At 37.0% G+C, this 25,066-nt stretch overlaps 2 protein-coding genes across 2 annotated transcripts; both read right to left on the reverse strand.

The window, feature by feature from the left end:
- Positions 1 to 1,369: 1,369 nt before the first annotated feature.
- LOC127638807 (aldo-keto reductase family 1 member B1-like) lies at positions 1,370 to 13,919 on the reverse strand. Its single transcript, XM_052120549.1, has 10 exons — positions 13,745 to 13,919; positions 9,385 to 9,552; positions 9,146 to 9,262; positions 8,757 to 8,834; positions 8,449 to 8,571; positions 7,448 to 7,554; positions 7,229 to 7,310; positions 7,069 to 7,152; positions 4,168 to 4,250; positions 1,370 to 3,805 (listed from the first exon to the last, which is right to left on the reverse strand). The coding sequence occupies exons 1-10, from the start codon at positions 13,808 to 13,810 to the stop codon at positions 3,763 to 3,765; spliced, it is 951 nt and encodes a 316-aa protein (XP_051976509.1). The 5' UTR covers positions 13,811 to 13,919; the 3' UTR covers positions 1,370 to 3,762.
- Positions 13,920 to 14,619: 700 nt separating this feature from the next.
- On the reverse strand, positions 14,620 to 24,549 carry LOC127638798 (PR domain zinc finger protein 4-like). Its single transcript, XM_052120538.1, has 11 exons — positions 24,454 to 24,549; positions 23,317 to 23,432; positions 23,024 to 23,212; positions 19,728 to 20,492; positions 19,393 to 19,542; positions 19,161 to 19,279; positions 18,195 to 18,280; positions 17,955 to 18,082; positions 17,437 to 17,862; positions 16,093 to 16,261; positions 14,620 to 15,765 (listed from the first exon to the last, which is right to left on the reverse strand). The coding sequence occupies exons 2-11, from the start codon at positions 23,429 to 23,431 to the stop codon at positions 15,477 to 15,479; spliced, it is 2,436 nt and encodes an 811-aa protein (XP_051976498.1). The 5' UTR covers position 23,432; positions 24,454 to 24,549; the 3' UTR covers positions 14,620 to 15,476.
- Between the last annotated feature and the right edge of the window lie 517 nt (positions 24,550 to 25,066).

The raw sequence follows: 25,066 nt of genomic DNA on the forward strand, positions 1-25,066 counted from the left end.
TCTGATTGATGAAAGGAATGTAAGGATTGAGGAACTTCTCTCCAGACCTGACCAATCAAATTCAGATGCAACCGCACGTAAGAAAACCCATCAGCGGACAAGGCTGCTGTGCTGCTGAGAGAGACGACTGAATCGACTTTAGTCATTACAATCTCACTATGATGACTCTATTTTAAAAATGCATTATGACATCTGTAACTCTCTATTATGGTGCTAAAATACCCATTGTTGGATTGGGTATATGGAGGGTAAGAATTACGTTTTTGCTGCTTTACCATAGTACAATTTCAGTTTGGATGGTTTTAAATATTGTGAATCTTTTATGCTGTTGCTTTTACTGTTGTTTTATCATATATATATATATATATATATATATATATATATATATATATATATATATATATGTATGTGTGTGTTATAAACGAGATGTAGAACCTGGAAGTGTTTAAAAAAATATATATTGTATTAATTTTAAATCCTTTAATATTCATATTAATAATGATTTTAGAGACTTCATAACAATTTTAAAGTGAATGAAGGCAGCCATCCTGGCCAGCTACCGCCACATTGATGGGGCCCATGTCTATGAGAATGAGGTTGGGGCCGGTAAATGCTATGATCAACCAAGGAGTGGTGAAGAGAAAAGACCTTTTCATAGTCAGCTAGTTAGATGCACTTTTTCATTTGTTTTTGTGGCACATGACAGGAGATATGATCTCACAAGGACAGTCATGTGCTGAGGAACATCACGCAGCATCAAGCCAATTCACTGATCTGGTACATGGTTATGTATTCTTATAATGTGTATTGTTGTGTGATAATCTGTTGTTATTTCCATTACACACTTTATGGATCACAAAGGTTGTTCTTTGTCATATGATACGCCAAGCACAGAACTTTCTATACAGGTCCTAATCCGCTTCCACATGCAGAGAAATATTGTGGTCATTCCCAAATCCATAAACCCTGCCAGAATCAAAGAGAATTTCCAGGTATTCCTTTTTTTTTTATCATACCATGTCCATACATGTTTTCTACATGTCACACCAGTACTGATTTAACAGATAATAACGGATAACACATATTTATCAGTGTAAAATTTCTGTTATTCAGTCTGTTTAAGCGTGTATATATCTATACATGTGGGTCTTTTATTGCTGCAGTTGTTTGATTTTGAGATTAATAATGAGATGTACACTATAATGAGGTTTAACAGAAACTGGAGGGCTTTTATGTTGGAATGGTGAGTCATGGTTATGCAGATTAATGTAGACTTTGTATCCATTTGTGTAGTATTAAGCTCCTGGAAACATCAACTAATAGCCTACTTTGCTTTTTTGTTGCAGGGCTTCCAATCATAAGGATATTCCATTGAATGCAGAATACTAAAGCCTTAGTGAACATAATTTCCTTACATCCCAACTGCAGTGTGATTACAACTACAACTCCTGAATTTCCCCTTGAGGGTCAGTAAAGATTGTTTATCCATCTATCTGTCTATGAAGGCAGATATGGCAAGAGAGTGATAGCTGATAAACCACATTATCAGCATTTATTCAACTGAACCATTGTAGGGTAAAAACTTGTATAAATGTTGAGTAACGGTCATATAAGTTGTTAAAGACAAAGCAGAAAGCTGTTTATTTCAATTAATTACATCAGGCAATACACATCAAATAGCTGCTCTTACAAATAAACTGGAAGTGCTTTTATATCATTATTGAAATAAGGACCGAATCAACAAATATTTAAAAAATAATATTCTCCAAACCAATTCATAACTTAATAAAGCATGTACTTTTCATGTGGTCATGTTATTTGACCAATTGGGCAAAATCTGTAACATCTTTCTAATAAATCTGCTAGTTACAAATGCTTGCATTTCTCAAGAATTTCTTAATTAGGAATAGTTTTTGTTTTTCAGGTGCAAGACATTTAAGGATTCCATGTGTACACCATATTGTGTAACTGCAACAGCTATCCATTTTTATTAATACTAACAAATAAGACTTCCATATAGTGCATTCTGAAAGTATTCAGACCCCTTAATATTTTTTCCACATTTTGTCATGTTGCAGCCTTATGCCAAAATGGCAAAATTTTCCCCCTCAATCTTAATTCTACAGTCCAGTCCATACCCCATAATACAATTATTTTTTTTTTTAAATAACTGTTTTTATAACTATAATTTATTAAAAAGGAAAAACTGAAATATCACATTGACAAGTATTCAGACACTTAATTCAGTACTTTGTTGAAGCACCTTTGGCGGTGATTACAGCCTCAAGTAGTTTTGGGTATGATGTAACAAACTGCACACCTGGATTTGTGTGGGGGCTGTCGGTGGACAGCCATTTTCAGATCTCTCCAGAGATGTTCAATTGGGTTCAAATCCGGGCTCTGGCTGGGCCACTCAAAGACATTCACAGAGTTGTCCCTAAACCACTCTTGCGTTGTCTTGGCTGTGTGCTTAGGGTCACTGACTTGTTGGAAGGTGAACCTTCGGCCCAGTCTGAGGTCCTGAGCACTCTGGACCAGGTTTTCATCAAGGATATCTCGGTATTTTGCTGCTCTCAGCTTTCCTTCAACTCTGACCAGTCCCTGCCACTGAAAAACATCCCTACAGCATGATGCCACCACCATGGTTCACCGTTGGGAGGGTATTGCGCAGGTGATGAGCGGCGCCTGGTTTACTCCAGACAAGACGCTTGGAATTGAGGCCAAACAGTTCAATCTTCGTTCATCAGACCAGATAATCTTGTTTATCACAGTCTGAGAGTCCTTCAGGTGCTTTTTTTGTGTCTTGCACTGAGGAGAGGCTTTCATCTGGCCACTCTGCCACAAAGCCCAGATCGGTGGAGTGTTGCAGTGATGGTTGTCCTTCTGCATGTTTCTCCCATCGCCATACATGATCTCTAGAACTCAACCAGAGTGACCATCGGGTTCCATTATCAAGGCACTTCTCCCACGATTGCGCAGTTTGGCAGGCCAGCCAGTTCTAGGAAGAGTCCTAGTTGTTCCAATCTTCTTCCATTTAATAATTATGGAGGCTACTGTGCTCTTGGGAACCTTCAATGCAGCCAAATATTTTTGTAGCCTTCCCCAGATCTGTTTCTTGACACAATCCTGTCTCTGAGCTCTGCAGGCAGTTCATTTGACCTCATGGCTTGGTTTTTGCTCTGATATGCATTTTCAACTGTCAGACCTTATATTAGACAGGTGTTTGCCTTTCCAAATCATGTCCGTCAATTGAATTTGCCACAGATGGACTCTAATCAAAGGGTAGAAACAGCTCAAAGATGATCCAGAGAAATGGGATGCACCAAGTGTCATAGCAAAGGGTCTGAATACTTATGTCAATGAGATATTTCAGGTTTTTCTTTAATATATTTGCAAAGTTATCAAAAACCTGTTTTGCTTTGTCATTATGGGATATGGATAGATTGATGTGGAAAAAAATATTTAAAGCATTGTAACATAACAAAATGAAGGGGTCTGAATACTTTGTGAATGCAATGTATTTGAGGTTGGTGGGGAAAGAGCATTCATTTGGCAAAGGTATGGCTGTTGCTATAACAAGGCTTGCTTTAAATTTCAAAAATTCAAAGCCCAACAATGATGAACTGGAAGCTTTACAATTTTCTCAGAAACAGTCAACTCTGTTTTGCAAGTACACAACTTTTACACAAGTACACAAGTAAGACAATTCCAGGAACAGAGTCATTCATATTCACCAGACAGCATGTTCTGAGATGTCATCTTTTAATACTCTGCATTAAATGGGTAGTCTCTGTGCTTCACACCCCTGGGATAACAGATGAGGAGGGAATCACACATTAAGAAATTAAGTTGCTGTAATACAATGCAGAGCGTGTCCGTTTCACACAACTTGCTTTAGGAGCAAAATGGTAGAATTGCACACTGACAGCATTTGTGCTGCGTAATCAAACTGTGGATTTAGAGAGAAAAATAACACGATTTCTGGGTTGCTACTACACTGAGTATCTCCTTTGTGAATGGCCATGAATCACAAAACAGTTGAGGGCCATTGAGACCTATTACAAACCTTTGCAAATTATTGTGAAATCTGATTTAAACGAGGAAGGAGATCACATTTACATCCAGAAGATTAGTAATCAACATGAAATGGAACCCAAACATACTCACCAATGCATTGGACAAACTCTGAAGTTCCTGTTGAAACCCAAAATTGTCTTAATCTCCTCATCACTCAGTTCAAAATCAAACACCTGTGGAGAAATATTAAATGACAATTTAACATCTTTCTCCTTGTTCATATGCTCGAAGGCGTCACTATAATTCAGAGGCCAAACAGATAATATTGCATTAAAACTGACCCTATTGATGATGCTAATAATAACTCTGTGCTGATGTGCAAAAACACCAAGGATATCTTTATTGCTAAACCATATTCTAAAGTACGATTTAACTAAATCGCTGCTGGCTCGGCATCCTATCGTTAAATTAATGATGCGCATTTTTCCCCTCTAAACATTTCTACTTCATTCTTGCAATATACTACATTATTCTCATAATGATGTGACTTTATTCTCCTAATTTTGACATTATTCAAAAAATATTATGACTTTAATCTCACAATACTTTGACGTTATTCTAATAAAAGGCATGCTATGAGATTAGTCTCAAAACATTACGACTTTATTCTCGAAATCTTAGGTAATTTTTTTATGTGGCACTCCAATGCAATTGTAATTTCCTCATGGAAGCCCATTTCCGCCACATGAACAATAGTGTTTGGTGAGTCACAATTTTGAAATAAAAAGTCAGAATTATGAAGATACTAGTCAACATTATATGAGAAAAAAAAAGTCAACATGAGATAAAGTCAACATTATGAAGATACCAAGTCAAAATTATGAGATGCTAAAACAATTATAATATGCTAATTCAAAATTATATGTCAAAATTATGAGATACTTAATCAGAAATGAGACACTAAGTAATAATTAAAGATAAAAAGTAAAAATTTAAATAAGTCAAAATTATGATACTAAGTGAAAATTATTAGACAACCAAATCTAAATTTAGATAAAATGTCAATTACAGGTGAAACTCGAAAAATTTGAATATCGTGCAAAAGTTCATTAATTTCAGTAATTCAACTTAAAAGGTGAAACTAATATATTATATAGACTCATTACAAGCAAAGTAAGATATTTCAAGCCTTTATTTGATATAATTTTGATGATTATGGCTTACAGTTATGAAAACCCCAAATTCAGAATCTCAGAAAATTAGAATATTACATGAAATCAATAAAAAAAAAAAAAGAATTTTAAATACAGAAATGTCGGCCCTCTGAAAAGTATAATCATGCATATGTACTCAGTACTTGGTTTACGCCCCTTTTGCATTAATTACTGCCTCAATGCGGCGTGGCATGGATGCTATCAGCCTGTGGCACTGCTGAGGTGTTATGGAAGACCAAGATGCTTCAATAGCAGCCTTCAGCTCTTCTGCATTGTTTGGTCTCATGTCTCTCATCTTTCTCTTGGCAATGCCCCATAGATTCTCTATGGGGTTCAGGTCAGGCGAGTTTGCTGGCCAATCAAGCACAGTAATACCATGGTCATTGAACCAGGTTTTGGTACTTTTGGCAGTGTGGGCAGGTGCCAAGTCCTGCTGGAAAATGAAGTCAGCATCTCCATAAAGCTTGTCTGCTGAAGGAAGCATGAAGTGCTCTAAAATGTCCCGGTAGACGGCTGCGTTGGCTCTGGACTTAATAAAGCACAGTGGACCAACACCAGCCGATGACATGGCTCCCCAAACCAACACAGACTGTGGAAACTTCACACTGGACTTCAAGCATCTTGGATTGTGTGCCTCTCCATTCTTCCTCCAGACTCTGGGACCTTGGTTTCCAAATGAGATGCAAAATTTGCTCTCATCAGAAAAGAGGACTTTGGACCACTGAGCAACAGACCAGTTCTATTTTTCTTTAGCTCAGGTAAGACGTTTGACATTTGAAGCCCATGTCCAGGACCCGTCTGTGTGTGGTGGCTCTTGATGCAGTAACTCCAGCCTCAGTCCACTCCTTGTGAAGCTCCCCCACACATTTGAATGGCCTTTTCCTGACAATCCTCTCCAGGCTACGGTCATCCCTGCTGCTTGTGCACCTTTTTCTTCCACACTTTTCCCTTCCACTTAACTTTCTATTAATGTGCTTTGATACAGCACTTTGAGAACATCCAACTTCTTTTGCAATTACCTTTTGAGGCTTTCCCTCCTTGTGGAGGGTGTCAATGATGGTTTTCTGCACAACTGTCAGGTCAGCAGTCTTCCCCATGATTGTGAATTCAACTGAACCAGACTGAGAGACCATTTAAAGGCTCAGGAACCCTTTGCAGGTGTTTAGCTGATTAGAGTGTGACACTTTGAGCCTACAATACTGAACCTTTTCACAATATTCTAATTTTCTGAGATTCTGAATTTGGGGTTTTCATAAGCTGTAAGCCATAATCATCAAAATTATATCAAATAAAGGCTTGAAATATCTTACTTTGCTTGTAATGAGTCTATATAATATATTAGTTTCACCTTTTAAGTTGAATTACTGAAATTAATGAACTTTTGCACGATATTCTAATTTTTCGAGTTTCACCTGTATAAGATGCTTAAAACTATGAGATGCTAAATAAAAATTATAAGATGCTTAAAATTATAAAATGCTAAATCAAAATAATGGGATAAAAAGACAAAATTATGAGGATAAAATCAAACTTATGAGATTCAGTATTATTGTAATACAAAGTCAAATTTTTAGATAAAGTCAAAATGATGTTGTTGTTATATTGTGCAGTAACGAGATGCTGTCATAGTTTTGAGACACTAAATCAAAATGATGAGATGCTTTGTTTACACCTGTTTCACTTGGAACTACTGTACATCACATTATAAAACTTAAGAGTACTGTATTACAAATGCGGTTTCATGTTGTCTTTAAAAGGACAAAATTTGATTGATTATTGGCAGCCTGTCAAAATCCTACATTAATGTCTTCTGAATGTATCGCAGAGATCAACTTACTTGAAAGTTCTCTTGAATACGCTGAGGTGTAACAGACTTTGGGATTGCTATCACATTTCTCTGAATGTGGAAGCGGATGAGAACCTGAACATGGTGAAAAATAGACATGTCATGTTTTAAGTCAATAATAAGCTCTGAATTAACTAGGCAGTTTCGCTACCTGGGCAGTGGTCTTTTTATGTTTCTCTGCAATTGTTTTGATGTTTGGGTCATCAAGCAGTGAGGGATCTTCAGGTTTAGCCCTAAGTTTGAAAGGTAAATGTCATTCATTTAAACTTTATAAGGTCATCAACTGTATCTTTATCCTACACAACAATTAAATATCATATACTACAATCCAATGCAACTCATACTTCAACACATGGGCAAGGCTGCCTACCATGGTCTGTCTGGAGAACCCAGAGGACTGTATGCAGTAACTGTAATGCCTTTGGACTGACAGTAGCTAATCAGCTTCTCCTGAGTCAGGTAGGGGTGACATTCAATCTGAAAAGGTAGGGAAAAAATTCAAAGTGTAACAGTCAGGAAAGAAGGAACAATGGAAGAAAAGGAAACATGATATAATGAATTTAGTTTATAATGGGATAAGGGACATTATGGGATAAAAGTGAGCTCACTTTAAAAGGAAGTTCATCCAAAAATGAAATATGTACTGTACATGACTTTCTTCTGCAGAACACAAAGGTTTTTAGAAGAATCTCAGCTCTGTTGGCCCATACAATGCAAGTGAATAGTGACCAAAATTGACATAAAGGCAGCGTAAAAGTAATCCATAAGACTCCAGTGGTTAAATCCATGTCTTCCGAAGCAATCTAATCAGTTCTGGCTGAGAACAGGCATAAATAGATCTCCTTTTTTACTATAAATCTTCACATCAGCGGTCTCCTTGATTACTCGTCCTAGCGCAAACTAGTGCTCTGCACGTGTATCAAGCTTGAAATCATGATTGTGCCTAGAGACTGCAATGGCAAGATGTACTGTGAAAAAGGCAGTTATGTTTTAGTCTGCTCTCAACCTATTAGAAAGCTTCTGAAGACATGGATTTAACCACTGGAGTCTTAAAGTGCTTTTTGGAGCTTCCAAGATTTGGGTCACCATTCATTTGCATTGTATGGAACAACAGAGCTGAAATATTCTATCAAAAATCTTGTGTTCTGCAGAATAAAGAAAGTCATACACATTTGGGATGGTACGGGGGTGAGTAAATTAAGAGAGTATTTTTTTTTTGTTTTTGTTGAATTACTCTAAAAACAAGAACAACAACAAAAAAAAAGACATTATTCCCTGTTCTCAAGTAATAAATCCTCCCCCAAAGTAAACGCTTTGCCTGAGTCAGATGAAACAACACAGATTCCCTTTTAAAGCGTATAAGGTACTGACCTGATTGTTAGCTGGTTTGTACTTGAGTCCTGGTTTATTCAGGATTGCTTCAATTTGTTCTCGATTGAAGTTGGAGATACCAATGGCCTTGACCAACCCAGCATCCACCAACTCCTCCATGGCCTATGGCACAAACATCACACAATGGCTAATTTTAATACCTTAAAAAATGAGCAGCCAATGTGAGCTGGAATTATTATAAGGAGTATAATAATATGTAAAAGATTAATACAGTTCAACTGAATGCTTGTCTATGTTAAGAATAATCAAACAAAATGTTCTAGTCCTTCTTGTTGAGGTCAACCTACCTCCCAGGTGTCCAAGAAATTGGTGTCATCACTGATGGTTAACCCTTCACTGTCCAACGGGAACAACTCTGACCCAGCCTGAAAAGCAACAATGGCATCCAAAAATACTCTTTTCTGAACGAGCAAAGGTGTTTCAGTCTAATCTTAGCCGTAATGCCAAATCATCACCACCCTTTGCTTTCATTATGATGACCAACACTGAATGCAAACCATGAATGAGAGATGGATAAGACTTTAGAAGAGTGGTTTCATAGGGACTTTGGGAAGTTACACGTCCATTAGTTAAGGGGTCTACTTATTAATGGAGCCAGTGCCTAAAAATAAGTAAGTGCATCACTCCAAAAATTGCAAGTAAGTGCATCAACATTTCTCTAAGTAATAAAGTGCACCTTAAAGCCCATTGGCCAGTGAACCAGGTAAAGGTCCAGGTAATCCAACTTAAGGTCACTTAAAGTCTTCAGAAAAGAACACTTCACCAGAGTCTTGTCGTGAAAGGTGCACCAGAGCTGTGAAAAAACATGGAATTATATTGTTTTATTTCTCATTAAGCAACAATCTTTATTCATTTAAAACACATTTACTGAAATATTTTAAATAAATGGTGTTTTAACGCTGCTAGCTGATATACCTTGCTGACCACAAACAGCTCCGCTCTCTTAACCACACCATCTTTAATCATGGCCTGAATTCCCTCTCCGACCTCTGTTTCATTCTGGTACACAAAGGCCCCATCAATGTGTCTGTACCCTGCAGCAATGGCTGCTTTGACAGCCTCTGCCACTTTACCTGGAGGAGACTAAGAAAAACAGCAGAACAGATATCTTATCGATAAAACGACATTTTTACTATATTACCAACCCTGGAATTCTCAAAAAAAGATGGAAAATAGGCCCACTGATAGGTAAGCCCACACAACGTACAAGGATATTTACATATTGCGGCATGCATACTACAACATTTCTATCGCCATTATACCTTATTTTGCATCACAGAAGCAGCGGCTGCATTTCTGGCGAATGTGAGAAAGTTCTGCTGGCATTGACAGCAGTGTAAATAACTAGAAGGTTATAATACCAGAGACAGTGATCTGGGCTTATAAACTATCAAACCACCACAGGATGTACAGCAAAATGATGTGCCAACGTCGAATAATTTTCTAACGTCAGTAAAAGTGCAAGTAAATCGTTCACTTGTTGCTGTGTGTTGTTGTATTGAAGAGAGACAGTAATATAAAATCTGCTTCTTTCTTTACCGAGATTGTGACGATGCTGTCCTTCTTGTCATCATGTAAACTGCTGTTCATATGTACCTGCATAAACTCCAATGATGACTTTATTTATTTATTTCCAAAGCAATGTTTCATAAGCCATGCTGAATGAGTGATCTGCATGTCTGTTTTCTATACACTGCTAAGAAAGAGAGAATGCTCTCTGACAAGAATGGAGAGTAAAAAACTAAACTAGTTTCTCCCAGCAGGCAATAAATTGTTTTAGATCATATTTAGAATCTCGAGATCAGTGTTAAAATAAATTATTCAAGATCATCTTTACAAAACAATGAGACGGGTCTCCCTCAAGGGTCAATTTTTGGTCCACTGTTGTTTTCCTTATATGTCAATGATTTACCAAATTGTTGTAAGGAAACTAAATGTCAGTTATATGCAGATGACACAGTCATTTATGTATCAGCACAGACTCCATGCTTAGCTGCAGATATATTAACAAATGAAATTACTGGCGTGTCACAGTGGCTGCAAAACAACTGTTTGACCTTGAATGTGTTTTTCAATTAGAAGGAAATTAATGGTTTTATAATTAAGATCAATCAAAAGGCAATAGAGACAGTTAATAATTAATAAAATTAAATTGTGTGTGCATGTAAAGAGGATGTGTAGAACAATCAGAACAAACCTTAAATGTTTTTATATGATTAGACTGTGTGTATATATATATATATATATATATATATATATCCCTAAAAGCAGCTAAGTTATTCATGCATGTTTCCATGCATGTAATGGTCTTCTCACATTTAACTTATTGTGTGACTGTCTGGAGTCAGGTTACTCAACTGACCATCAAACCTGTTAGATCTCTATATAAACAAACACCAAAGATTTTGGACAAGAAACCAATTAGATGGCATCATTGTAATATTTTACAAAAATATAGTTTGCTTAGCTTTGAAAATGTTATACATTTGTCTCTCATTAAAGTGTTTTTTACATGTGTAAATAATCTTGCTCCAGATATCATAAGCCAATTAATTTCAAAACAGGGAATCACTACAAGAGGTACAACTTATCAGAATTGTGCAGTACTGAGGAAATAAATTCATTTGCACAATCCACATTTTCAATTCAAGGTACACTTCTTTGGAACAGCCTACCAGCTGAACTGAAAATGCAAAAAGGGCTGAACATTATTCAAAGAAATAAAAAATTAATAAAAGTGGTTCAAACAAAAGCAGGTTTGTGAACACTGATGGTAGTGCACAGTCTCAGATTTCTTTTATTATTGTTAAAAAATTTTAACTTGACTTTTTTGTGTGATTATTGTTGTTTAAACAACCCAACTGTTAAATCAAATTCATTATAAATAAATTATTTTACCAACATAAAACAAGATGCTGTTTAGGTGCAAATAAAGTTGAAGCAGCATTTTCCCGGCATCTTTCTTCTCTCTACTGTCCGTGTCAGCGCCTGATTTCATTCATTCTGCCAGTGTAACAGTGTGTGATTAAACAATGGCTAAATGCAATAAATTGTAAAACAATATGCGCTCAAAACAAATGAGTTTATGATAATAATGTGTCAATATTTATTGCCAGACTGTAATATAAAGCAGCATAATGTAGTATTTTTGTATAAATATCTGGAAGTGCTTATACCGGAAGTGGTCCACATTCAAGGTAGATAATAGCGGCGCCCTAGATTTGCTGAAAAAAAAAAGTTAATTTGAAGACGTATGATATGAATGATATGAGCGCAATACTCGGCTCCATGAGTAACGTATAATAAGGGCAGCCGGTGGACTTTCTAGTGCCATACTAGGGAGTTGGTGCACCAAATAGGGAGCGGCGGTACTGCCGTTATTAATGTTACTACGAGACCTGCCACCGCTGCAGGCAGCTCTCACTGGCTCCGTCACTGTTGTAAGCATTTTCTTCGTGATCCTTCACCGTTACCTGCGCTTCCCTCTCGATCCGTCAGATTCACAGCTGCCACACATGATCCGTTGTGTCACATCTGTCACACACGATCCGATACATCTCAGCCAGATCTCAAATGCGATCAGTAAATGTCACAGTCAGTTCTCACCTAGATCTGATGCAAAATCAGGAGCTAACGGCGGATAAAGGATCGGCAGCGTTCCTCCTTCAGCTATGCTTCTAGTCCACGCTGGTTTGTTCACATCAGAGTGCGCATGTGTCAATTGTGCCGCACACACGCAATATTGTAAATCTTGATTCATTGATGGAATAAAAATGTGCGATCCGAATAATCTAAACAATTTGGGCGAAAGGTTATCTAGAATGATTTACGGTATTTTGAAGTGCCACGATAACAATAGTGTGCATGTTAATTACCGTGATGCTGTATAAACGAATACAGTCGCATCTAACCCCAAATACATACAAAATATGAAATTATATTTTGTATAAAGAAATTGAAGCCTAAATTTAGGACCATTAAGATTTTTTGCATAATGACATTTTTAGTGCACTTAAAGGGATAGTTTAAAATTGTAATCTTTGATCATTTACAGAACTTTGAAGCTAAAAAAAAAGCACATAACGGCAGCATTAATGTAATCCATAAATCTCCAGTGTTTTAATCTGTCTTCTGAAGCAATCCAATCCATTTTGGAAGAAAACGGACCAAAAAAACTACATTTTCACTATAAATCCTTGGCAATCCTGATTTCAAGCTTGATTACACTTCCTAGCGCCAATTAGTGCTCTGCACATGCCACAAGCACTAGGAAGTGTAATGGAGCTTGAAATCATGCTCGTGCCAATAGACTGCAATAGGATGCACAGTTAAAAAAAGAGAGTTACATTTTGGTCTGTTCTCACCCAAAACAGATTAGATCAATTCAGAAAACATGGATTTAACCACTGGAGTCTTACTGATTACTTTTATACTGCCTTTATGTGCTTTTTGGAGCTTTACAATTTTGGTCACCGTTCTTGTGCATTGTATACCATAACACTTAAGTAATTTTCTTTACTGCTGTTGTATGACTTTTATTTATTTTAATAAGGCAGTACCAATGGAGTATTGCTATGATGTATAAATATTTCACAATTAAAATATGGTAATAATATGGTAATATATATATATATATATATATATATATATATATATATATATATATATATATATATATATATATATATATATATATATATCTAATAGAGTCCTTTGGTCACACCTCCCCAATATCTCATGTTTTCTATCTAATAAAGGTCTCATTGAATGTTATCAGCCTAAAGCCACACAGGACTAATATTTGTGATTTGCTTACTCGCTCTGACCAAATAACTCTCTCGTTTATTAAACATTACAAGTCAAGAACAAGAAAATGTCATAACGCATCCAGTTTAATGTCCGCTTTTTTTCAGTCTAAATGCAAATATTGATTTTCTAAAGATTACTCAATGCGGTTAAATTGCCAGTGACACTTTATAATTAATTTCAATGCTTTCACTAAACTACCAAAATCGTTAAAAACCTGTTTTGCAACTTTTTCTCTCAACTACGCCCCATGTGGCCGATCATTTTGCAGTTTTGCAGCCACATAATTAGGTTGCAAACCAGAATAATAATTCTGACAAAATCTTTTTAATTCTATTTCACTTTTCCTTGCTTTTAACCTTAAAACTTTTTGTTTAAGCATGAATTGACCATGCAATGTGTCAGCACCATGTGCACTTATGTAATGCAACATGATCAGTCTTTTATAACTAAAGTGACCACACTATACCTTCCACGTGCCAAGACCGACGATGGGCATCTCTGCCCCGGTATTGAGCTTCACAGACGTTGCCATGGCTTAGGAGAGATTTATCTACAAGAGAAACGTTCAACACCAGCCGCCTGTTCACAGTGCAGGAGGTCGAAGAGTTCACACTGCTGCCCCTGACCCTTATCGTCGACTGTTCTGGTCTGAACTCGATATAGTACCAGGTCAGGTGACATACGTGCCCATGACGTCACTTCAAAATTACCAATAAAAACATGCGTGCAGAAAATTTGCTTTTTCATTTTCATAGGGTTTTGTGCAAGCTGCTGTCAGAGTTGCAGCTCCATTATACATCTTTTGTGAATTTTATACATTTATTTCCATTATATAGGTTTAATGACAAAAATTGTAACGCATACCAACGGTTGTCAATTTGCAGAGTACAATACAGAGATTTAAGTGCATAGAACAGGCATGGCTGCAGTGAACAAATGCTTTAAACATACACAGAAAAAATAAAGCAGCACTGTGGATGTAAACAAATACTGAATGGCATGCCTTTTTTCATTTTAATGTCCCTTGAGGTTCTCTTATAATATTAGTGAACATTTAGCATAAAATTCTATCATATATTTGTATTACATGATAATTTCCCCCCTTCATCCTGACGCTCTGTCAGAAACGCTCTGTTTTGTTGTTACTTCTCCTTTAAGACTTGAAAGTAAACGCCCATTGATATGGTTGGCTCTCTCCTCTTGCCATCTCATTTCTACTGGGCAGGGCTGGATGAATATGGGTATTGATATGCATTTAAAGAAAGAGGATGTTTTATTTTATTTTGAGAGTAAAATTGACCATAAAGCATGGTATAGTATACATTTCTTGTTGATTCATGGAAAAATGTTTATTCATAAATGAAAATGGTCATTACAGAAACCAAATTTCACACACTTAAAATTAGAAATAAATTATTTTAATATGCAAACATGAATAAAAAATAGAAAAGAGCAACTTTTATAATGCCTTGAATATCCCCTTTTGAATCTTAATTTTATATGCATCGTATACTGTATAATTTATTGCCTGATGTGTTCTGTACATGGTCTATATAACCTTTTGTAAGTTATTTTTCTTTCTTTCTTTTATTTCCTTTTTTCTCAGTTGGTTTGACTGTAATGTTGTACTGATTAAAGCAATAAATAAATAAAATAAAATAAACTACTGGGTGGGACTATGGAAGTAAAAAGCTAAAGTTGCCATTGGTGTGTTGTTGTGGAGGCGGTCTGATGAAATGTCTGCCACTGTGTGACATCACAATGGAGGAAGTAGAGAATAAACTGTTTTGGCAGCTTGGTTTCAACAAATGCTCTTTTTACAGAGAGGAGGATGTTTTGAGTTCTGAAACTAACAGTAAGTTTTCATGGTACAATGACCTCTTATATTTCAAAAGATCAAGGAAAATTTTATTCCTCATATCATGACCCCTTAAAGACAGAAAGTCAGTATTTTTCATTTATTTTTGACAAACAATTTGCCAATTAAACAGTGACACGAGTTAAAACCTTTAATTAATAATTTTCCTTATTTTAATATAATTATATTTCTGTGATCTGTTGGCCAGTTGACAAATGGATACAATGATTTTGGCAAAAGGAATTAAAGGCTGATGGCAGAACAAAAAGAGCAAAAGAGATAGATAAATAAATAGGCTAAACAAAGGTTTGAATTCATCCAATTACATTCCAGGGTAAAGTTACAGCATTTTATCTGAAGAATACGCTGGATTGATGTGTCCTTCAGACTCACTCTCTTCTTCCTCATCCTCCTCATCTTCGTCATCTTCTCCCTGCACTGCCCCTTGGCCGGTTTTAGGACCCTTGCAGATTTTGAGGTGGCGTGTGAGATGATATTTAGTGAGAAAGGCCTTGTTGCACTTTTCACAGATGAAGTCTCGTTTCCCTTCGTGAGAGTTTAAGTGTTTTTTGAGATGGTCAGTCTTCAAGAACTGTTTGTCACACTTTGGGCAGGTAATCTGGCGGTCTCTGGAATAGGGAAACGATAAGCAAGAAAACACCAAATAAACAAAATAACATGCAAATAAAAATAATATATAAATATATATGTACTGTAGATAAATATATATATATGCACAATAAAGTATTATGAAAGTATTGTATTAATTGTAAATAGGGTTCATTTTGATTTCATGTATTGACATAAAGCACATTGTAATTTAAAACTAGGCTTAATCTAGCATCTTTTCTTTAATTAAACATTATTTAACTATTCAATTATATCTGCATGTTTTTGACACAAAAAACTGTAGAAAATAATAAAAACTAAGGGATTTGAATGAAACACGGCCTTACAATGAATGTGAATACATGTGCTGTTTGAGGTCTTGTTTCCGAAAAAACAACTTTTCACAATGGTCACACTTAATGTTCTTGGAACCTGTGTGTATAACCATATGAGATTCCACGTGTGATTTCTGAGTAAAAGACTTCCCGCATATAGTACATCTGAAGTTCTTCTGACCTGCAGAAAAAAACACACATAAATATTTCACAACAGTAACAATGACAGAATATTTCAATGGCCAATAAAACAGAGCTAATGGGATTAAATTCACAGACCACTTTACTTCTATGTGGCATATAACACACATCAAAGAGAAACTTTAAATAAGAAAATAAAAATGCTGGGATGTGAGTTTATCCATCAGGATATTATTGTATTGTAATATATTTTCTGGCCTAAGTGACGTCAGCTGAAAAGGAAAGGTGATGAGCCAAGTTAAAGGGATAGATCACCCAAAAATGAAAATGATCTCACAATTTACTCACCCTTATGTCATCCCAGATATGTATGACTTTCTTTTTTCTGCAGAACACAAACAAAGATTTTCAGAAGAATATCTCCACTCTGTAAGTTCATACAATGTAAGTGAATGGTGGCCTGTACTTTGAAGCTAAATAAAAGCAAATAAAGGCAGCATAAAAGTAATCCATATGACTCCAGTGGTTAAATCTCTATCTTCAGAAGCGATATGATAGGTGTGGGTGAGAAACAAATCAATATTTAAGTCCTTTTTACTATAAATCTCCACTTATACTTTCACTTCCACATTATTCTTCTTTAGTTTTTTTGCGATCGCCACCTACTGTTCAGGGCTTGTCAAAGGTGGAGATTTATAGTAAAAAAGTAAATATTGAAATGTTTCTCACCCACAGCTATCATATTGCTTCAGAAGACATGGATTAAACCACTGGAGTTGTATGAATTACTTTTACATTGCCTTAATGTGCTTTTTGGAGCTTTCAAGTTCTGGCCACCACTCACTTGCATTAAATGGACCAACAGCGTTGAAATATTCTTTTAAAAAATGTTGTTTGTGTTCAGCAGAAGAAATAAAGTCATACACATCTGGGATGGCATGACGGTGAGTAAATGATGAATGAATGTGCATTTTTGAGTGAACTACTGTATGCCTATACATTTTGATAAAAGATTAAGTAGAAAAGCATTTTGTTATCCTTTGGAATAACACGCACTGATAAATAATCTTCAATAAGACCAAGAACGTGTATTAGGAAAGTAGTAAAGTCCATTTTAAGTTCATGTTGACTTTAAATACTATTAAGAAACTGGTCCAGTCCTTTCAAAATGCAAGTTTCATATGCAAACAATGGTTATCTATGACATTCATTCACCTGTGTGTATTCTCAGGTGCTTTCTTAGATTGCTGGGATCACTAAACGCTTTGCTGCAGTAGCTGCACTTGTGTGGTCTCATGCCCATGTGGCCCATGAAATGCACATTTAGCTTAGTAGATGTGGTGAACGCCCTTGTGCACATGCTGCATTTAAACTTCCTCTCCCGACCGTGAGTGTGCCCATTGCTGCTTGAATGTTCATTCACATCTAAGTGGCACTGCCACTGTGGAGAGGAGGTGGATCTGGATGGCTCATTGCTCATCTTGTCGTGTGACTGGGATTGTCTTTGGGCGGAGTGAGAAGGGTGGTCTTGGGTTGGGCTATGCCTTTGGGTGTGGTTGGTGAGTTGAGATTTAAATTCTGTGAAAGAGGCACAGTCTTTTCCACAGTCACAGATCTGGCCCTCTGGCACTCTGGGTACACCTGGAGAGATAGAGTGGCAGCAGATTGTCAACTCAATTCCAACTCTGACAATTTCTGGGTTTGAAATGGTTAAAGGGGGGCCATTGTCACACCTAGTTGTCTGCTGTACTCCCTGCTGTAATAGAACAACAGCTCCTGATCAGGTAGAATCTCTCTGGATGTGCAGAAATAAAGCTTTCCTTTGTCAATATATGCCACCATATTCTGCTCCTCTGTAGTCCTGCAAATGGATTAGATTTTTTGTTTTTAGTACCTGATGCTTTTTATAAAAAGCATGAAATATTTACTAGTCAAACATTTTCTGATTTGAAAAATAAGCAAGGTTGTATTACCTTGCTTTTTGAACAAACATCATCCAGTTGCACTCATGCTCATCTGTCGTCACGATGCAGAACTCTTGGATATCATTGTGGAACATCTACATTAAATTAAGGAAACAGTGACCTATTAAAGCCATTCTAAGGATTACAACACGACATGTGTCAGTGTAATGGTGAATAAACTGCATGTTAAATTACTCTGAGATATCTTTACACAAATATCAGAATTTATGAAACCTGTATGGTCTTAATTTACCCTCCTGTCTTTCCAAACTCATATACCTTAGTGCTAAACAATGCAAGTTATCGCATTATCGTGTGAAGAGGCAAGCCACTGTAAACGTGTTTCTCTCATAGCGCTCTCGAACATGTACGTATGTCAAGATTTTCACTGAAAATTACTTCAGGTTTAGGTTGTTTCTCATCAAAACCTATTGTATGCCTTCAGAAGATTTGAAATATGATGCAGTAGTCACATGGACTATTTTTATGATACATCTGGGTCCTTTTTAAAGTGAAGCACTATCCACTATCACCCTATTATCTTTATTTTATTTTTTTCATACGGGTTTGGAAAGTAAATTATAAAATTATTTTTAAATTCTGGTGAACTATTCCTTTAAATATGAAGTGTGTAATTTCTGCATTAGTAGCACAACCAAACAAAATTGCAAAAATAAACATTGTTTTCAAAATTGCTTTCTCAATATGGGCCGCATCTGCCAATGATCAAACAGATAGTCCATCCCCCAACTCACCCCATTGGCTAAGTCATTGTTGTTGTGTCTCATGAGACAGGTCAATCAAAGCAAACAGTGGAATTTTCACAGCGCCACAGAGTTTACAGTTTTCAAGAAAATGAACCTATGAATAGCTTGCTTATAGTTGTTTCTGCATATTAAGTTGGAATTGGAGAAATTATTTTAATGCAGAAAAAGTTACACACTTAAGCTTTAAATTTGGACATGTGACAATAACCTTCCATATCTGAGGGGTGTCCTTGTCAGGCCAGTCTGTAAGTTCTACACTGCTACAGTGCTGTCCAACCATAGGCCCAAAGCAGGTCCGGGAGGGTATGGCCTCTCTAGCAAACACACCTACCAAAAAATTATTTGTTAAGTAGTTTTCATACACTGAAGGCATTTCACCAGCTGACTAATGAAGCAACTGGAGTCATATAGATTCCATTGGAACAGTAGGCTACACTTACCAATAGGTTCATCAGCTACAGAAATACGGAGGCACAGAGGGCGGGGCAGTGAGAGGCGGGCTCTACTCTGAATGGGCGTGTCTGGTATGAATGTAACAGGCCCATGCTCAGGGCAGTCGGAGGGATATGACCGCTCACACAAAGTGCACCCTTGAAGACAATAAAATCCATGAAACTGGACCAAAATACATTACATTGATGGGAGTCACAAAACATGTAATTAACTTAAAATGTCAACTGAAAAACATTGCTTGGTCTGACTTGCTGCAGTAACTGGTCAATCGTGTTGCTTGGTATGATTAAGACCCAACTCAAATTCAACATTAATAACTTACAAGTGTTGAAGGCAGTGGCCATGTTTTCCTTATTGGAGGTTGAATTGTCTAGTTGCAATGAAGAGTTTACCAGCACCAGACTATTGTCAGGTCCTAGAGACACCTCTGCAGTAATAGATGACACGTTGACAGGTTCCAATCCCATACCTGAAGGTCCATGAAGAGTTACAGGTTCTAACTGAACCTGTTGGGGCATGGCCCCAGTAAGCACCACGCTAACCACCCCAGAGTTCATTTCTCCAGTAGAGTGCAAGGCTTCACCCAGAGTCCCTGGACCACCGGCCCCTGTAGTGTTCGTTCCTACTCTGCCACCCATATGTTCCTGTTCCATCACCACAGGCAGCTCTAGCCCCGCTCCATGCAGGGGCATAACCCCTCCTGAAGAGTCCATGTCAGCCAAGCCCTCATGAGGCTGAGGTCTGGTGCCAAGCTGCTGCTGAGTCTCTGCCACCACTACACCCTCCATGGTGGCCAAGTCCTCTTCCATTCCATCAGGTGACATGGGACTGCTCACACGCGATTCCATGGTTAGTCCGGTGGTGTCAAGCTGTACCTCTTGAGAGCCTCCATGGTGGAGATCAGGCTGGCCTCCTACCTGCCTGGAGTCTAAGGACACCAGGTCTTGTTCCAGGGGGCCACCTGGGCCACTGTATGGGTCCAAGCCAGAGGGGTTGTTGTTGGACGCTGAAAGTGTTCCATCTATGTTAAGGCTGCTAGGGTGGATGTACTGGGGTGGAGGACGATCTGCCAGATATGACAGAATACCTAAAGAAACAGGTTAGATTTAATTAATTCAGTTTATTAATGTGCTCACTAGATTCATAAATGTACTAACACACAGGTTAAATAGGTTTAACAGCAGAGTTTTCAACTAGGCATACTTGGATGTGGGGAGTCTGTAGACTGGTAAACTTATAGAATATTTAAGATATTTATTTATTTTAAAATGTATTTTTAAATGTGGTTAAATTGTTCCATCACTTTATTTAAAATGTATTGGAGAATTTAAGGCTGTTGATTTAACACATTCATTCAGTGCTATTAATTATATTAAAAAAATGAAATGTTAAAAAAATTAACACCACCTTAAAAGTGCAATCAGTAAATTTTTCCTCATTAAAAAAGATTTATTTATAAAGAATTAATAGAAATTTTGAAACCTATTTATAAAATCATTACCAATCACAGGAGATGAAGAGTTCAGTCATATCAGTCACCTTAAAAAATATGTTTTATTCAATATGGAGAGGTTCTTCTCATGAGGGTGGCCATGTTAGTGCCACACGACCAGCCGAATTCTACTCGCCTAATGTCAGTAAAAGCCCAGTTATTGGACACTTTCACACTTGGATTGAATTAATCCTGGTTTACTCTAAATATTGAATTTCTACAATGGTGGCATCTGGACGTGTCAAAACAAACGTTCTAAACCATTTATTTGTCTTGTTGGCAGGAGTCGTGCCAGCGCTTGCCGTGCAAAATAGAACGGGATATCCATTTATTTTCTGCATGATGCAATGCGCCACACCGGACAGCTTCATTGATTATAATGGGATATTTTTCCTTTTGATGCAATGCAACACTCTCATCCGAGTTGCATACTGAGTGCAACCTCCATGTTTTTGGGAGTCTCAGTCAGCAGGGGGCAGTAAGCACCCTACACCAATGTGCAGCAGTACAGACAACTGGATGGAGCAGACCGCATGGGTCTCCAGACAGCTTCCTAAAAATGCTGTGTTTATTGCTCGAGACAGGTGTAGAGAACAAGGGAAACGTGACGCCAACCACAATGAGAGGCGTCAAAAGCATCCGTCTGACACATGTGCACAAACATAATCCTGTGAGTATGTGTACCTCAGACATTGTACAATTTATAGACGTGGATGTTAGGCCAGTGAAAGGCTTATGTTCAATTATATGGTAATGAACCAAATAATATTTGGTCTTCTAAAGCCTTTTATTTTTTCTAATCAATGGGGGGTTACTGTGATTAGTTGTGATTAATGGGCATAGCAGCCCAAGTCTAATTTCATTTTTGGGTGATTTTTGTTGGTTCTTTGGTGCATAAAACCATCATAAGACAAAAGTAAATCTCTCTTTGACAGACAATGCAGTGGAGCGATTTAAAGGCTAGTTAACTGAGAAACTAGGTCAAGACTAGAATAGTATGATGTAGAAATGCTTGTAAAAAATGTTATATATATATATATAGATATTAGGGGGTCCTTGGGTCATAAAAGGATGCAAAACCCTGGTTTAAAGTACACCGGTGGCCAAAAGTTTGGAATAATGTACAGATTTGGCTCTTATGGAAATGTTTTTTTACTTTTATTCAGCAAAGTGGCATTCAACTGATCACAATGTATAGTCAGAACATTAATAACACAAATTACTATTAAAATTTGAAAAAAAACGTCTTAAACTACTTCAAAGAGTTCTCATCAAAAAATCCTCCACGTGCAGCAATGACAGCTTTGCAGATCTGTGACATTCTAGTTGTCAGTTTGTCCACACTTCCTGTAGCACTTGCCATAGATGTGGATTCTTTTTGTTTTTTCTGTTTCAAAAGTTGCTTTTTCTTTCCAATACTTCCTATAAGGCCCCTGAGACTTCTCTATACTGTTGTACATGAAACTGGTGTTGAGCAGGTAGAATTCAATGAAGCTGTCAGCTGAGCACATGTGAGGCGTCTATTTCTCAAACTAGAGACTCTGATGAACTTATCCCCTTGTTTAGTTCCACATCTCTTTCTGTCCTTGTTAGAGCCAGTTGTCCTTTGTCTTTGAAGACTGTAGTGTACACCTTTGTATGAAATCTTCAAGCATTGTATATCTTTCATTCCTCAAAACAATGATTGATTGATGAGTTTCTAGAGAAAGCTGCTTCTTTTTTGCCATTTTTGACCTAATATTGACCTTAAGACATGCCATTCTATTGCATACTGTCAAACAAAAACAATGTTAAGCTCCATTTAAGTAACCAAATAGCTTTCAACTGTGTTTGATATAATGACCAGAGATTTTCTAGTACCAATTTAGCATGATTACTTAAGGATAAGGTGTTGGAGTGATGGCTGTTGGAAATGGGGCCTGTCTAGATTTGATCAGAAATTACTTTTTCAAATAGTGATGCTGCTGTTTTTTTACATCAGTAATGTCCTGACTGTACTTTGTGATCAGTTTAATGCCACTTTGGAGAATTAAAGTATCAATTTCCTTATGAAAAAGCAAAATCTGTACATTATTGCAAACTTTTGGCCATCAGGGTATATCTAAAAAACAATTCCATAACATTACCTGGAAGGATGTGTCTGAAGTAGCTACTCTCCAGGTGAGGGTACGGAGGAGGTGGTAATGTATAATTTCTCTCTGGAAGGCCACACATTACACTTCTGTCAGCTAAAGGACCCATGGGCAGCATTAGGGACAGGGCGGAGGGAAGCGGCCCAAGTGAAGGACCCAAGCTGGGAATAGCGACTGGCATGCCTGAAATTAAAGCAAATTGTGTTATCTTTCCATTCAGTCAAGCTTCTCATACTATACAGAACAAATGTCATAACAACACATCTGAAAGTTATTTGTGTCCTGACCTGGAGTAGTGATGGAATTGTGGGTTGGGGACGTAGGAAGGCAGAGGTGACTTGCACTCACTGGGGTCACACTGAGCTGCTCCATGCCCACTGGGCTGAGGTTCATGTCGTTCATGCTGAATAAATGAAATTTTATTGGATTCAAAGATCAAATATGCACTAGTGTCCGTGCAAACACAGTCATGTGCATGTAAGATGTGTTTGTTTACCTGACAGCACAGATCAGTTAAAGGGGTCATGACATGAGGAATACAATTTTCCTTGATCTTTTAACATATGAGAGGTCATTGTACTATATGTATGTATATAAAGTTTCAGAACTTTAAACATTCTCCTAACTTTAAAAAGGGCATTTGTTGAAACAAAGCTGCCAAAATGACTCGTCTATTTCATCCATATTTTGATGTCACACTGTGGTAGACATTTGCATTTGACCACCGTAACACATCAATACGTACTTTACCTTATCATGTCAGATGTAGCACTGAGCAGTGAGATGGCAAAGAGAGCAGGTCAGTCAAGAACAGAGAGCCACCCATAACAGTGGCCATTTACTTTTAAGTCTTAAAGGAGAGGCAACACCAAAACAGAGCGTTTCTGACAGAGAGTCAGGATGAAGGGGGGAAATTATCATGTTATACAATTATATCGCTGTTTTATAATTTTAGATTATTATTATTAAGTGTACCCGAAGGAACATATTTAAATAACAATAAAAAATGTCATGACCCCTCTCAGGCATTCGTATGATAAATGCATTCTTATATCCGGAAAAGAAAGGATTCAGACTTTTCGTTGTGGCTCACGACAATACTATAAAAAAATAATTATAGGTTAAGACAATAAAAAGCTATTTTAGCCACTGAGTTCAATTTCAAAGTCTAAATATATATAAAATACATAGAAATATACAAAATATAGACATTATAGCATCTAGTATATTGTAACAAATGCCTAAAAAATGCCTAGTTAAACAAATGTCGACCAGAAAGAGTCAATAATGCAGCCAGGGTTTAAAAAAACAAGCTGTTGAGTTAGCACTGCTTGATGTCAACGCAAAATCATAAGGAATGAATGTTACTGTAAATGCATGGAAGCGTAAATATTATATAAAGACAAAATAGATAATTGGCTTACTTTATAGACACATTACTGTCCTTTCCGTAGAAGATTTATGGTATGAAAACAATAACATGGCTAAAGGCAACAGTGTATACCTCAAAACGGTGTTATGTTTCAAATTAAGAGTCCCATGAAGTGTTCTGCCAATGCAGACGTACATGTTGCACATTTGTAACTTTTATTTTGAAATTGTATCTTTAGTTTCCTTATTCTTCTGAAACGGACGCCAAAAATGCAGTGGCTGCTCTTCTGAAAACCTGCTGTGTAGTGTCGCCTCAACAATCACTTAGTTAAACAAAATAATTCAGCAATGCCTGACTATTTAGGAGCCGAGCAACGCAAAGTAAAAGAGGAGGGAAAAAGAAGACAAACTAATTCGAGGTATAATTTATAGGTACTTTCCGGTGTAATTTGTTAAAAGAATCCGCAGGTAGGATAGCATTTGATGGCTGGCCGCACCGCAATTGCAACTTGTCAACAAAACGAAACTTAATTTCATTTCAACTGTTATTTGTCAGTTGTGGCTGATTTCAAAGTGAGCAGTAGACTCAACTGTGCCTGATCTTGATGCGTTTTATTTCTCAGCTTTGGATGGAGACATTGCACTACTGAAAACCTATGTGCGTAT

The sequence above is a fragment of the Xyrauchen texanus genome, chromosome 47 (assembly GCF_025860055.1).
Source record: "Xyrauchen texanus isolate HMW12.3.18 chromosome 47, RBS_HiC_50CHRs, whole genome shotgun sequence".
NCBI lineage: Eukaryota > Metazoa > Chordata > Actinopteri > Cypriniformes > Catostomidae > Xyrauchen > Xyrauchen texanus.

Excerpts from the sequence above, each read along its gene's own strand:
- LOC127638807 (XM_052120549.1), bottom strand. The coding sequence starts at position 13,810 with ATGGCAACGTCTGTGAAGCTCAATACCGGGGCAGAGATGCCCATCGTC. Across the intron at positions 8,835-9,145 it reads ACTGGCCAATGGGCTTTAAG|GCTGGGTCAGAGTTGTTCCC; the intron begins GTGCACTTTATT and ends GTTGCTTTTCAG. Across the intron at positions 7,153-7,228 it reads ATAAAAAGACCACTGCCCAG|GTTCTCATCCGCTTCCACAT; the intron begins GTAGCGAAACTG and ends CACCATGTTCAG.
- LOC127638798 (XM_052120538.1), bottom strand. The coding sequence starts at position 23,431 with ATGAACGACATGAACCTCAGCCCAGTGGGCATGGAGCAGCTCAGTGTG. Across the intron at positions 18,083-18,194 it reads ATGTTTGTTCAAAAAGCAAG|GACTACAGAGGAGCAGAATA; the intron begins GTAATACAACCT and ends ATCCATTTGCAG. Across the intron at positions 15,766-16,092 it reads CACATGTATTCACATTCATT|AGACCGCCAGATTACCTGCC; the intron begins GTAAGGCCGTGT and ends TCCCTATTCCAG.